This window comes from Oncorhynchus gorbuscha, unplaced genomic scaffold (assembly GCF_021184085.1).
Source record: "Oncorhynchus gorbuscha isolate QuinsamMale2020 ecotype Even-year unplaced genomic scaffold, OgorEven_v1.0 Un_scaffold_1848, whole genome shotgun sequence".
Lineage (NCBI taxonomy): Eukaryota > Metazoa > Chordata > Actinopteri > Salmoniformes > Salmonidae > Oncorhynchus > Oncorhynchus gorbuscha.
The window spans coordinates 30,125-45,000 of record NW_025746514.1 but is presented as its reverse complement, the minus strand read 5'-3'; the positions used below and the strand labels follow the sequence as shown (position 1 = coordinate 45,000).

Genomic DNA, 14,876 nt, shown 5'->3' with positions numbered 1-14,876 from the left:
TTCCCGTCGTTTTGTAACGCCGTTTACTGTAGTTTCCTGTAGTTTTGTAACACCGTTTACTGTAGTTTCCTGTAGTTTTGTAACACAGTTTACTGTAGTTTCCTGTAGTTTTGTAACGCCGTTTACTGTAGTTTCCTGTAGTTTTGTTCACCGTTTACTGTAATTTCCCGTAGTTTTGTAACGCTGTTTACTGTAGTTTCCTGTAGTTTTGTAACACCGTTTACTGTAGTTTCCTGTAGTTTTGTAACACAGTTTACTGTAGTTTCCTGTAGTTTTGTAACGCCGTTTACTGTAGTTTCCTGTAGTTTTGTGACACCGTTTACTGTAGTTTCCTGTCGTTTTGTTCACCGTTTCTACTGTAGTTTTCTGTCGTTTTGTTCACCGTTTCTACTGTAGTTTCCTGTAGTTTTGTTCACCGTTTACTGTAGTTTCCTGTAGTTTTGTAACACCGTTTACTGTAGTTTCCTGTAGTTTTGTAACACCGTTTCTATTGTAGTTTTCTGTCATTTTGTTCACCGTTTCTACTGTAGTTTTCTGTCGTTTTGTTCACCGTTTCTACTGTAGTTTCCTGTAGTTTTGTAATGCTGTTTACTGTAGTTTCCTGTAGTTTTGTAACACCGTTTACTGTAGTTTCCTGTAGTTTTGTTCACCGTTTCTACTGTAGTTTTCTGTCGTTTTGTTCACCGTTTCTACTGTAGTTTCCTGTAGTTTTGTAACGCCGTCTACTGTAGTTTCCTGTAGTTTTGTAACGCCGTCTACTGTAGTTTCCTGTAGTTTTGTTCACCGTTTCTACTGTAGTTTCCTGTAGTTTTGTAACGCCGTCTACTGTAGTTTCCTGTAGTTTTGTAACACCGTTTACTGTAGTTTCCTGTAGTTTTGTAACGCCGTCTACTGTAGTTTCCTGTAGTTTTGTAACGCCGTTTACGTTTAGTTTGCAATCAGTTATAGTGAGGTGGAAATGGTCCTACTTCTCCTCTTGATAGCCTAGTCAATGACCATTGATAAAACCATCTACTCAGCCCTTTGACATGCTAAACGGGTCCAGCCGAGGCCTCTACAGGGCAGGGTGACTGACCGGTATTTCCTATTTCTGTGACCTGTTTAAAAAGCTCCTTAAAACAATGTGGAAATAAACAGATAATCCCATGATATCAGAACAGGCTCACAGATCGACAACAGTCAAAACAACTGTTATAAATAGAAACAAATAAAACAACTGTTATAGAACACATAAAACAACTGTTATAGAACACATAAAACAACTGCTATAGAACACATAAAACAACTGTTATAGAACACATAAAACAACTGTTATAGAACACATAAAACAACTGTTATAGAACACATAAAACAACTGCTATAGAACACATAAAACAACTGTTATAGAACACTTAAAACAACTGCTATAGAACACATAAAACAACTGTTATAGAACACATAAAACAACTGTTATAGAACACATAAAACAACTGTTATAGAACACATAAAACAACTGCTATAGAACACATAAAACAACTGTTATAGAACACATAAAACAACTGTTATAGAACACATAAAACAACTGTTATAGAACACATAAAACAACTGTTATAGAACACATAAAACAACTGTTATAGAACACATAAAACAACTGCTATAGAACACATAAAACAACTGTTATAGAACACATAAAACAACTGTTATAGAACACATAAAACAACTGTTATAGAACACATAAAACAACTGCTATAGAACACATAAAACAACTGCTATAGAACACATAAAACAACTGTTATAGAACACATAAAACAACTGTTATAGAACACATAAAACAACTGTTATAGAACACATAAAACAACTGTTATAGAACACAAACAGAACATATAATATCAAAACAAATGTGTTGTATTTTATGGTATTTAATGGTCACATAACCTTCCAGATAAAATCACAAGAACAGAATCAAGCCTCATAAATCACACCACATCTGCAGCACTGACACGCATGCCCCACAGAACTAAGTCCTACAGACAAAATGGGCTCAGCAAAACCTGCTTCCACAGTCAGTCAGTCACCCATAAGGAAACTACTGTTGATGGATTAACCCGTATTGATAGTGACACAGTACTGTGCCATAGAGTTGGGCATACAGTATGTATAAGGGTTGCATAAACTCAAAAAGTCACACAAATCTCTCATGATTTACTCTAGTCTGAGTGAAGCCTGTGATCTCAAGTGAAGAGCCTTCCCTAAGTCAGTAGTCAGCAGATCCAGAATCATATAGTCCAGTCCACTGGACCTACATACCTGTCGACAACGTGGGAGGTTGACTTGGATCCCAGCCTACTGAAGGAGCTGTGGGAGGTTGACTTGGATCCCAGCCTACTGAAGGAGCTGTGGGAGGTTGACTTGGATCCCAGCCTACTGAAGGAGCTGTGGGAGGTTGACTTGGATCCCAGCCTACTGAAGGAGCTGTGGGTGGTTGGGAGCTTCAGCCTGTTCAGCCGCGTGTGGGGTAGAAAACGGCTGGTGGTGCTGGAGATAGGAGCGAGCCTGCACATTGCCTCCTCTCTGTTTCCCATTCTCAATCAGTGCTTCAGGGCTTTTACGGGTCCTTAAGTAGCTCTCTTTTGTTTTCCACTCTCTCTAGTCAAAAATAAGATTCTAGTGCTCGAGGGCTTTTAACCGCAGAGTGCACGCTATGTACATGTATGCAAGGTGACGGATGAAGGAATGTTGTGTTTGTGTGAGGTGACAGATGAAGGAATGCTGTGTGTGATGGTGGCTAGTGATCAACACCAAGTTGTTGACTCCACATTGACTCTGTACCGGTACCCCCTGTATATAGCCTCCACATTGACTCTGTACCTGTACCCCCTGTATATAGCCTCCACATTGACTCTGTACCGGTACCCCCTGTATATAGCCTCCACATTGACTCTGTACCCGTACCCCCTGTATATAGTCTCCACATTGACTCAATACCAGTACCCCCTGTATATAGCCTCCACATTGACTCTGTACCAGTACCCCCTGTATATAGCCTCCACATTGACTCTATACCAGTACCCCCTGTATATAGCCTCCACATTGACTCTATACCAGTACCCCCTGTATATAGCCTCCACATTGACTCTATACCAGTACCCCCTGTATATAGTCTCCACATTGACTCTATACCAGTATCCCCTGTATATAGTCTCCACATTGACTCTATACCAGTACCCTGTGTATATAGCCTCCACATTGACTCTATACCAGTACCCCCTGTATATAGCCTCCACATTGACTCTATACCAGTACCCCCTGTATATAGCCTCCACATTGACTCTACACCAGTACCCCCTGTATATAGCCTCCACATTGACTCTGTACCGGTACCCCCTGTATATAGCCTCCACATTGACTCTATACCAGTACACCCTGTATATAGCCTCCACATTGACTCTATACCAGTACCCCCTGTATATAGCCTCCACGTTGACTCTATACCAGTACCCCCTTATATAGCCTCCACATTGACTCTATACCTGTACCCCCTGTATATAGCCTCCACATTGACTCTATACCAGTACCCCCTGTATATAGCCTCCACATTGACTCTATACCAGTACCCCCTGTATATAGCCTCCACATTGACTCTATACCAGTACCCCCTGTATATAGCCTCCACATTGACTCTATACCAGTACCCCCTGTATATAGCCTCCACATTGACTCTATACCAGTACCCCCTGTATATAGTCTCCACATTGACTCTATACCAGTACCCCTGTATATAGCCTCCACATTGACTCAGTACCGGTACCCCTGTATATAGCCTCCACATTGACTCTATACCAGTACCCCCTGTATATAGCCTCCACATTGACTCTATACCAGTACCCCTGTATATAGCCTCCACATTGACTCTATACCAGTACCCCTGTATATAGCCTCCACATTGACTCTATACCAGTACCCCCTGTATATAGCCTCCACATTGACTCAGTACCGGTACCCCTGTATATAGCCTCCACATTGACTCTATACCAGTACCCCTGTATATAGCCTCCACATTGACTCTATACCAGTACCCCTGTATATAGCCTCCACATTGACTCTATACCAGTACCCCCTGTATATAGCCTCCACATTGACTCTATACCAGTACCCCTGTATATAGCCTCCACATTGACTCTATACCAGTACCCCCTGTATATAGCCTCCACATTGACTCTATACCAGTACCCCCTGTATATAGCCTCCACATTGACTCAGTACCGGTACCCCCTGTATATAGCCTCCACATTGACTCTATACCAGTACCCCTGTATATAGTCTCCACATTGACTCTATACCAGTACCCCCTGTATATAGCCTCCACGTTGACTCTATACCAGTACCCCTGTATATAGCCTCCACATTGACTCTGTACCAGTACCCCCTGTATATAGCCTCCACATTGACTCTATACCAGTACCCCTGTATATAGCCTCCACATTGACTCTATACCAGTACCCTCTGTATATAACCTCCACATTGACTCTATACCAGTACCCCCTGTATATAGCCTCCACGTTGACTCCATACCAGTACCCCCTGTATATAGCCTCCACATTGACTCTATACCAGTACCCCCTGTATATAGCCTCCACATTGACTCTATACCAGTACCCCCTGTATATAGCCTCCACGTTGACTCCATACCGGTGCCCCCTGTATATAGCCTCCACATTGACTCTATACCAGTACCCCCTGTATATAGCCTCCACATTGACTCTATACCAGTACCCCCTGTATATAGCCTCCAGTTTGACTCCATACCAGTACCCCCTGTATATAGCCTCCACATTGACTCTATACCAGTACCCCCTGTATATAGCCTCCACATTGACTCTATACCAGTACCCCCTGTATATAGCCTCCACGTTGACTCCATACCAGTACCCCCTGTATATAGCCTCCACATTGACTCTATACCAGTACCCCTGTATATAGCCTCCACATTGACTCTATACCAGTACCCCCTGTATATAGCCTCCACATTGACTCTATACCAGTACCCCCTGTATATAGCCTCCACATTGACTCTATACCAGTACCCCTGTATATAGCCTCCACATTGACTCAGTACCGGTACCCCCTGTATATAGCCTCCACATTGACTCTATACCAGTACCCCTGTATATAGCCTCCACATTGACTCTATACCAGTACCCCCTGTATATAGCCTCCACATTGACTCAGTACCGGTACCCCTGTATATAGCCTCCACATTGACTCTATACCAGTACCCCTGTATATAGCCTCCACATTGACTCTATACCAGTACCCCTGTATATAGCCTCCACATTGACTCTATACCAGTACCCCTGTATATAGCCTCCACATTGACTCTATACCAGTACCCCCTGTATATAGCCTCCACATTGACTCTATACCAGTACCCCCTGTATATAGCCTCCACATTGACTCTATACCAGTACCCCCTGTATATAGCCTCCACATTGACTCAGTACCGGTACCCCCTGTATATAGCCTCCACATTGACTCTATACCAGTACCCCCTGTATATAGCCTCCACATTGACTCTATACCAGTACCCCCTGTATATAGCCTCCACATTGACTCTATACCAGTACCCCCTGTATATAGCCTCCACATTGACTCTATACCAGTACCCCTGTATATAGCCTCCACATTGACTCTATACCAGTACCCCTGTATATAGCCTCCACATTGACTCTATACCAGTACCCCCTGTATATAGCCTCCACATTGACTCAGTACCGGTACCCCCTGTATATAGCCTCCACATTGACTCTATACCAGTACCCCCTGTATATAGTCTCCACATTGACTCTATACCAGTACCCCCTGTATATAGCCTCCACGTTGACTCTATACCAGTACCCCCTGTATATAGCCTCCACATTGACTCTGTACCAGTACCCCCTGTATATAGCCTCCACATTGACTCTATACCAGTACCCCCTGTATATAGCCTCCACATTGACTCTATACCAGTACCCTCTGTATATAACCTCCACATTGACTCTATACCAGTACCCCCTGTATATAGCCTCCACGTTGACTCCATACCAGTACCCCTGTATATAGCCTCCACATTGACTCTATACCAGTACCCCCTGTATATAGCCTCCACATTGACTCTATACCAGTACCCCTGTATATAGCCTCCACGTTGACTCCATACCGGTGCCCCCTGTATATAGCCTCCACATTGACTCTATACCAGTACCCCTGTATATAGCCTCCACATTGACTCTATACCAGTACCCCTGTATATAGCCTCCACATTGACTCCATACCAGTACCCCCTGTATATAGCCTCCACATTGACTCTATACCAGTACCCCCTGTATATAGCCTCCACATTGACTCTATACCAGTACCCCCTGTATATAGCCTCCACGTTGACTCCATACCAGTACCCCCTGTATATAGCCTCCACATTGACTCTATACCAGTACCCCCTGTATATAGCCTCCACATTGACTCTATACCAGTACCCCTGTATATAGCCTCCACATTGACTCTATACCAGTACCCCCTGTATATAGCCTCCACATTGACTCAGTACCGGTACCCCTGTATATAGCCTCCACATTGACTCTATACCAGTACCCCTGTATATAGCCTCCACATTGACTCTATACCAGTACCCCTGTATATAGCCTCCACATTGACTCTATACCAGTACCCCCTGTATATAGCCTCCACATTGACTCTATACCAGTACCCCCTGTATATAGCCTCCACATTGACTCTATACCAGTACCCCCTGTATATAGCCTACACATTGACTCTGTACCGGTACCCCCTGTATATAGCCTCCACATTGACTCTATACCAGTACACCCTGTATATAGCCTCCACATTGACTCTATACCAGTACCCCCTGTATATAGCCTCCACGTTGACTCTATACCAGTACCCCCTGTATATAGCCTCCACATTGACTCTATACCAGTACCCCCTGTATATAGCCTCCACATTGACTCAGTACCGGTACCCCCTGTATATAGCCTCCACATTGACTCTATACCAGTACACCCTGTATATAGCCTCCACGTTGACTCTATACCAGTACCCCCTGTATATAGCCTCCACGTTGACTCTATACCAGTACCCCCTGTATATAGCCTCCACATTGACTCTATACCAGTACCCCCTGTATATAGCCTCCACATTGACTCAGTACCGGTACCCCTGTATATAGCCTCCACATTGACTCTATACCAGTACCCCCTGTATATAGCCTCCACATTGACTCTATACCAGTACCCCCTGTATATAGCCTCCACATTGACTCTATACCAGTACCCCCTGTATATAGCCTCCACATTGACTCAGTACCGGTACCCCCTGTATATAGCCTCCACATTGACTCTATACCAGTACCCCCTGTATATAGCCTCCACATTGACTCTATACCAGTACCCCTGTATATAGCCTCCACATTGACTCTATACCAGTACCCCTGTATATAGCCTCCACATTGACTCTATACCAGTACCCCCTGTATATAGCCTCCACATTGACTCTATACCAGTACCCCCTGTATATAGCCTCCACATTGACTCTATACCAGTACCCCCTGTATATAGCCTCCACATTGACTCAGTACCGGTACCCCCTGTATATAGCCTCCACATTGACTCTATACCAGTACCCCCTGTATATAGTCTCCACATTGACTCTATACCAGTACCCCCTGTATATAGCCTCCACGTTGACTCTATACCAGTACCCCCTGTATATAGCCTCCACATTGACTCTGTACCAGTACCCCCTGTATATAGCCTCCACGTTGACTCTATACCAGTACCCCCTGTATATAGCCTCCACATTGACTCTGTACCAGTACCCCCTGTATATAGCCTCCACATTGACTCTATACCAGTACCCCCTGTATATAGCCTCCACATTGACTCTATACCAGTACCCTCTGTATATAACCTCCACATTGACTCTATACCAGTACCCCCTGTATATAGCCTCCACGTTGACTCCATACCAGTACCCCCTGTATATAGCCTCCACATTGACTCTATACCAGTACCCCCTGTATATAGCCTCCACATTGACTCTATACCGGTACCCCCTGTATATAGCCTCCACGTTGACTCCATACCGGTGCCCCCTGTATATAGCCTCCACATTGACTCTATACCAGTACCCCCTGTATATAGCCTCCACGTTGACTCCATACCAGTACCCCCTGTATATAGCCTCCACATTGACTCTATACCAGTACCCCCTGTATATAGCCTCCACATTGACTCTATACCAGTACCCCCTGTATATAGCCTCCACGTTGACTCCATACCAGTACCCCCTGTATATAGCCTCCACATTGACTCTATACCAGTACCCCTGTATATAGCCTCCACATTGACTCTATACCAGTACCCCCTGTATATAGCCTCCACGTTGACTCCATACCAGTACCCCCTGTATATAGCCTCCACATTGACTCTATACCAGTACCCCCTGTATATAGCCTCCACATTGACTCTATACCAGTACCCCCTGTATATAGCCTCCACGTTGACTCCATACCAGTACCCCCTGTATATAGCCTCCACGTTGACTCCATACCAGTACCCCCTGTATATAGCCTCCACATTGACTCTATACCAGTACCCCCTGTATATAGCCTCCACATTGACTCTATACCAGTACCCCCTGTATATAGCCTCCACGTTGACTCCATACCGGTGCCCCCTGTATATAGCCTCCACATTGACTCTATACCAGTACCCCCTGTATATAGCCTCCACGTTGACTCCATACCGGTGCATAGGGTATTTCGTCCCGCTATTGTTATTATTCTTATCTCTTACTTTTTGTAGGTATTTTCTTAAAACTGCATTGTTGGTTAAGGGCTTGTAAGTAAACATTGTCTACACCTGTTGTATTCGGCGCATGTGACAGATGACAATGAATTTGATTTGATTTACTGTGTATTCACAGGTTGTGTGACCACCTTACGTGTTTGTTTTTCACAGCTAAAGACAATCTCAATCAGCATAAATCCCATAAGTCAAAGTGAGGAAGATAGATGTAGGCAAGGTAAATAACTGGTTATTATTACTCTCAATACCTGTGGGAGGTGACAGGGTTGAGGAAACCAGGGGAACTGGCTTGTCAGCATTACGTACCAGTGACCCCCCCCCCTCCCTCCTTACCTCGTAAACTCTCCTTCTTTCACTCTCTCTGCTCCCCCACCACTAAGTTAACATGTGATTTGGCAAACCAAAACAGACAGGCTGAAAGGTGAAAGGGTAATATTATCATGTTATTTTGTGACTTTATCACCAAACAGACCAAGTTAAATAAATAAAACATCTCCTTATTGTATGTCAAATGTAGCCTCTATTAGTAAATTCAATCTTGTTATTAGATCATGCTGACAGCAGAATCATTGTTTCAGGCCAATATACTACATCAAAATCAAATGACTTGTCAAATCTTCACGAATACAAGTGAGATGCTTGCAAGCCCTTTCTCAACAATGCAGAGTTAAAAAGTAAGACAAGTTGCTAATAAACATAGAAAATAGGAACACAATAGATAACAATAACAAGGCTCTATACAAGGAGTCCATGTGCAGGGATACGAGGTAGTCGAGGTAATTATGTACGTATAGGTAGGGATAAAAGTGACTAGGCGTGTGTGTGTGTGTATGTGTGAGTGAGTGAGTGTGAGTGAGTGAGTGAGTGAGTGAGTGAGTGAGTGAGTGAGTGTGAGTGAGTGAGTGAGTGAGTGAGTGAGTGAGTGAGTGAGTGAGTGAGTGAGTGAGTGAGTGAGTGAGTGAGTGAGTGTGAGTGAGTGAGTGAGTGAGTGTGTGAGTGAGTGTGTGTGGAATCCATATGCATTTGTGTGTTTTGTGTCTGTGAGAGTATTTAGTGTGTGTGTGTGTGTGTGCGTGCGCGCGTGCGTGTGTGTGTGTTTGTGTATGTGCGTGTGTATGTGTGTGTGTGCGTGTGTGTGTGTGTGCGTGCGTACGTGCGTGCGTGTGTGCGTGTGTGCGTGCGCGTGCGTGTGTGTGTGTGTGTGTGCGTGTGTGTGTGTGTGTGTGTGCGTGCGTGCGTGCGTGCGTGCGTGTGTGCGTGTGTGCGTGCGTGTGTGTGTGTGTGTGTGTGTGTGTGTGTGTGTGTGTGTGTGTGTGTGTGTGTGTGTGTGTGTGTGTGTGTGTGTGTGTGTGTGTGTGTGTGTGTGTGTGTGTGTGTGTGTGTGTGTGTGTGTGTGTGTGCGCATGTTGGAGTGTCAGTGTGTGAGTAGATTCCAGTGAGTGTGCAGAGAGTCAGTGCAAAAAAAGGTTCAACTCCAATAGTCCTTGTAGCGTTTCATGATCTGTTCTGCAGTCTTATGGCTCAAACTATATGACCCATTTGATTAACTGTTCTGTTCTGCAGTCTTATGGCTTTGGGGTTAGAAGTTGTTCAGGAGCCTTTTGGTCACAGGCTTGTCGCTCCAGTGACACTTGCAGTGCTGTAGCAAAGTGAACAGTCTATGACTTGGGTAGCTGGGGTCTTTGACAATTTTCTTGGTCTTCCTCTGACGCCGCCTGGTATGGCAGGGAGCTCGGCCACAGTGAGTTACTGGACCATCCCCATTACATCCCCACTACCCTCTGTAGAGCCTTGTGGCCAGATGCCAAGCAGTTGCCATACCAAGCCGTGATGCAGCCAGTCAGGATGCTCTCGATGGTGCAGCTGTCGAACTGTTTGGGGATCTCAGGGCCCATGCCAAATCTTTTCATCCTCCAGATGGGAAAGAGGCGTTCTTGTGCCTTCATCACGACTGTGTGTGTGTGTGTATCATGTTAATTCCTCAGTGATGTGGACACCGGGGAACCTGAAGCTCTCGACCCGCTCCACTACAGCCCCGTTGATGTGAATTGGGGCGTGCTCAGCCCTCCGTTTCCTCTAGTCCTCGATCAACTCCTTTGTCCTGCTGACGTTTTTGTCCTGGCACCACACTGCCAGGTCTCTGACCTCCTCCCTATAGGCTGTCTCATGTGCATAGTCTTTGATTCAACATTTAATTGACCTTGTAGGCTATTGTATGGAAGCAGGGAGGTGGTGAAGCAAGCAGTATATTACACCTGCTTTTATTATCAAATCACCTATTTGAATTTCCTCGAGGTCTAAAAATAGCCTTTTATTTGACACCAGGATTTTTAAGTGGTGAAAGAGAAAGAGGAACAGTGAAAGTTAACAGTCTGGTCTGATCGGCAGGCTTCCGCATTTCACCTCATGATTCTGGAATGAAAACAACCCAACAAGCCTAAACCTATTTTTAAACAGAGCTGTAAATGTTCCTGAGCACAGCACATGGAGGAAACGTAGAATTGTTATATAGGAACTATACACACAGTAAAGTTTATGGTCTGAAAACCTTGATACTAACCCTGATAATACTGCATGTAAGTTCATGTCAACGTGCAGTTAGCCTAATTTTACAACCCAGAGTTACCCAATATCAATCAAGTCAAGTAATTAAGTCATCTATATAATAATAATAATAATATATGCCATTTAGCAGACGCTTTTATCCAAAGCGACTTACAGTCATGTGTGCATACATTCTACGTATGGGTGGTCCCGGGATCTCACGATAAGACTACAGGAAAGCTACAGGTCACATTCGAGAGGCTGAATTCATTTGGAATCCTCTGCTGTTGGACAGAAATCAACAGTTAAGTCATGCAGACCTGAGACAGAGAGACTTTCTTTCCACTGGTGACCACAGCACATGGAGGGAAAGAAGGAAGGGGATTGAATCTCAGTAAAGGAAAGTGCTGATGTGTCTGCTCTGACTGGTTGTGAGTTGACAATCAATACTCCAAAAATGTGTCTTATTCCAAGTGCTCAATGAATTGTACTACTGAGTAAAAATGACATAATGGTAGAAATCGTGATCCATTCAATGATAAATGATAAATAGTTGATGTTAGTGCCTATAAGGGCCGAGTATAAGCTTTACCTGGCCTTAGGTCTGGGTGGTCCATTGGCTTTACCTGAGCCTTGCTGCCTGGCCCGAGATGCACTTCTCCATAACGGCATCCTGCCTGTCGTCTCCTCTCTCTCCCCCATGCAGCCTGCTGCTGTTTGCTAGTAGGAGAAAACAGCAGCTGCCCCGAACCTTCCTTGCTTTGCTCTGCAAGCTGCTTCCTTATAATCTCCTCAGGCAGTAAACACATTACAGGCAGAAAGGAAGTAAGGACTGCTTCATGGGTCTTACTTTGTTAGTGGGACGTAACACTGTCTGTTGCATCCTGAGGCAGGAAAGGACTGGAGAAGGTCGAGGGCCTGGGGGCCTGGGGGAAGTAGGGGCTGGGGGGCAGGGGGAAGTAGGGGCTGGGGGCAGGGGGAAGTAGGGGCTGGGGGAAGTAGGGGCTGGGGGGCAGGGGAAGTAGGGGCTGGGGGAAGTAGGGGCTGGGGGAAGTAGGGGCTGGGGGAAGTAGGGGCAGGGGGAAGTAGGGGCTGGGGTGCAGGGGGAAGTAGGGGCTGGGGGAAGTAGGGGCTGGGGGAAGTAGGGGCAGGGGGAAGTAGGGGATGGAGGGCAGGGGGAAGTAGGGGCTGGGGAAGTAGGGGCTGGGGGAAGTAGGGGCTGGGGGAAGTAGGGGCTGGGGGAAGTAGGACTGGGGGGCGTAGGGGATGGGGGGCAGGGGGAGTAGGGGCTGGGGGAGTAGGACTGAGGAAGTAGGGGCTGGGGGGCAGGGGGAAGTAGGGGAAGGGGGCAGGGGAAGTAGTACTGGGGGACTGGGGGAAGTAGTACTGGGGGAAGTAGGGGATGGGGGCAGGGGAAGTGGTACTGGGGGAAGTAGGACTGGGGGAAGTAGGACTGGGGGAAGTAGGGGATGGGGGCAGGGGGAAGTAGGACTGGGGGAAGTAGGGGATGGGGGGCAGGGGGAAGTAGGACTGGGGGAAGTAGGGGATGGGGGCAGGGGGAAGTAGGGGCTGGGGGGCAGGGGGAAGTAGGGGTGGGGGGCAGGGGGAAGTAGGGGATGGGGGGCAGGGGGAAGCAGGGGATGGGGGCAGGCGGAAGTAGGGGCTGGGGGAAGTAGGACTGGGGGAAGTAGGACTGGGGAAGTAGGACTGGGGGACTGGGGGAAGTAGGACTGGGGGAAGTAGGACTGGGGGACTGGGGGAAGTAGGACTGGGGGACAGGGGGAAGTAGGACTGGGGGACTGGGGGAAGTAGGACTGGGGGACTGGGGGAAGTAGGACTGGGGGAAGTAGGGACTGGGGGAAGTAGGACTGGGGGACTGGGTAAATAAGGGACTGGGGGACTGGAGGAAGTAGGACTGGGGTGCTGGGGTAAGTAGCACTGGGGGAAGTAGGACTGGGGGAAGTAGGACTGGGGGAAGTAGGACTGGGGGACTGGGGGAAGTAGGACTGGGGGAAGTAGGGACTGGGGGACTGGGGGAAGTAGGACTGGGGGACTGGGGGAAGTAGGGCTGGGGGAAGTAGGACTGGGGAACTGGGGGAAGTAGGACTGGGGTGCTGGGGGAAGTAGGACTGGGGGAAGTAGGACTGGGGGAAGTGGGACTGGGGGACTGAGGGAAGTAGGACTGGGGGAAGTAGGACTGGGGGAAGTAGGACTGGGGGAAGTAGGACTGGGGGAGTAGGACTGGGGGAAGTAGGACTGGGGGACTGGGGGAAGTAGGACTGGGGGCAGATGGAAGTAGGACTGGGGGAAGTAGGACTGGGGGAAGTAGGACTGGGGAAGTAGAACTGGGGGAAGTAGGACTGGGGGAAGTAGGACAGGGGAAGTAGGACTGGGGGAAGTAGGACTGGGGGAAGTAGGACAGGGGAAGTAAGACTGGGGGAAGTAGGACTGGGAGAAGTAGGACTGGGGGAAGTAGGACAGCGGGAAGTAGGACTGGGGGAAGTAGGACTGGGGGAAGTAGGACAGGGGGAAGTAGGACTGGGGGAAGTAGGACAGGGGGAAGTAGGACTGGGGGAAGTAGGACAGGGGGAAGTAGGACTGGGGGAAGTAGGACAGGGGGAAGTAGGACTGGGGGAAGTAGGGACTGGGGGAAGTAAGGGCTGGGAGGCAGGGGGAGTAGGACTGGGGGCCTGGGTAAAGTAGGGTCTGGGGGGCAGGGGGAAGTCATACTGGGGGCTGGGGGAAGTAGGGGATGGAGGCAGGGGGAAGTAGGACTGGGGGAAGTAGGACTGGGGGACTGGGGGAAGTAGGACTGGGGGTCTGGGTAAAGTAGGGCTGGGGGCAGGGGGAAGTAGGACTGGGGGTCTGGGTAAAGTAGAGACTGGGGGCAGGGGGAAGTAGTACTGGGGGGCAGGAGGAAGTAGGACTGGGGGACTGGGGGAAGTAGGACTGGGGGAAGTAGGACTGGGGGACTGGGGGAAGTAGGACTGGGGTCTGGGTAAAGTAGGGGCTGGGGGGCAGGGGGAAGTAGGACTGGGGGTCTGGGTAAAGTAGGGGCTGGGGGCAGGGGGAAGTAGGACTGGGGGAAGTAGGACTGGGGGAAGTAGGACTGGGGGACTGGGGGATGTAGGACTGGGGGACTGGGGGAAGTAGGACTGGGGGACTGGGGGAAGTAGGACTGGGGGAAGTAGGACTGGGGGACTGGGGGAAGTAGGACTGGGGGACTGGGGAAGTAGGACTGGGGGACTGGGGGAAGTAGGACTGGGGGACTGGGGGAAGTAGGACTGGGGGAAGTAGGGACTGGGGGAAGTAGGACTGGGGGCCTGGGTAAATAAGGGACTGGGGGACTGGGGGAAGTAGGACTGGGGTGCTGGGGGAAGTAGGACTGGGGGAAGTAGGACTGGGGGAAGTAGGACTGGGGGAAGTAGGACTGGGGGACTGGGGGAAGTAGGACTGGGGGAAGTAGGGGACTGGGGGACTGGGGGAAGT

General features: G+C 48.0%; 1 protein-coding gene across 1 annotated transcript in view; it reads right to left on the bottom strand.

The window, feature by feature from the left end:
- Positions 1-2,838, bottom strand: part of LOC124024424 (rho GTPase-activating protein 18-like) — a 60,820-nt gene extending 57,982 nt beyond the window's left edge. Inside the window, exon 1 of the mRNA XM_046338324.1 lies at positions 2,287-2,838. Within this exon, the coding sequence (XP_046194280.1) occupies positions 2,287-2,540 (254 nt within the window). The 5' untranslated portion in view covers positions 2,541-2,838. The remainder of the gene's footprint in view (positions 1-2,286) is intronic.
- Positions 2,839-14,876: the final 12,038 nt, after the last annotated feature.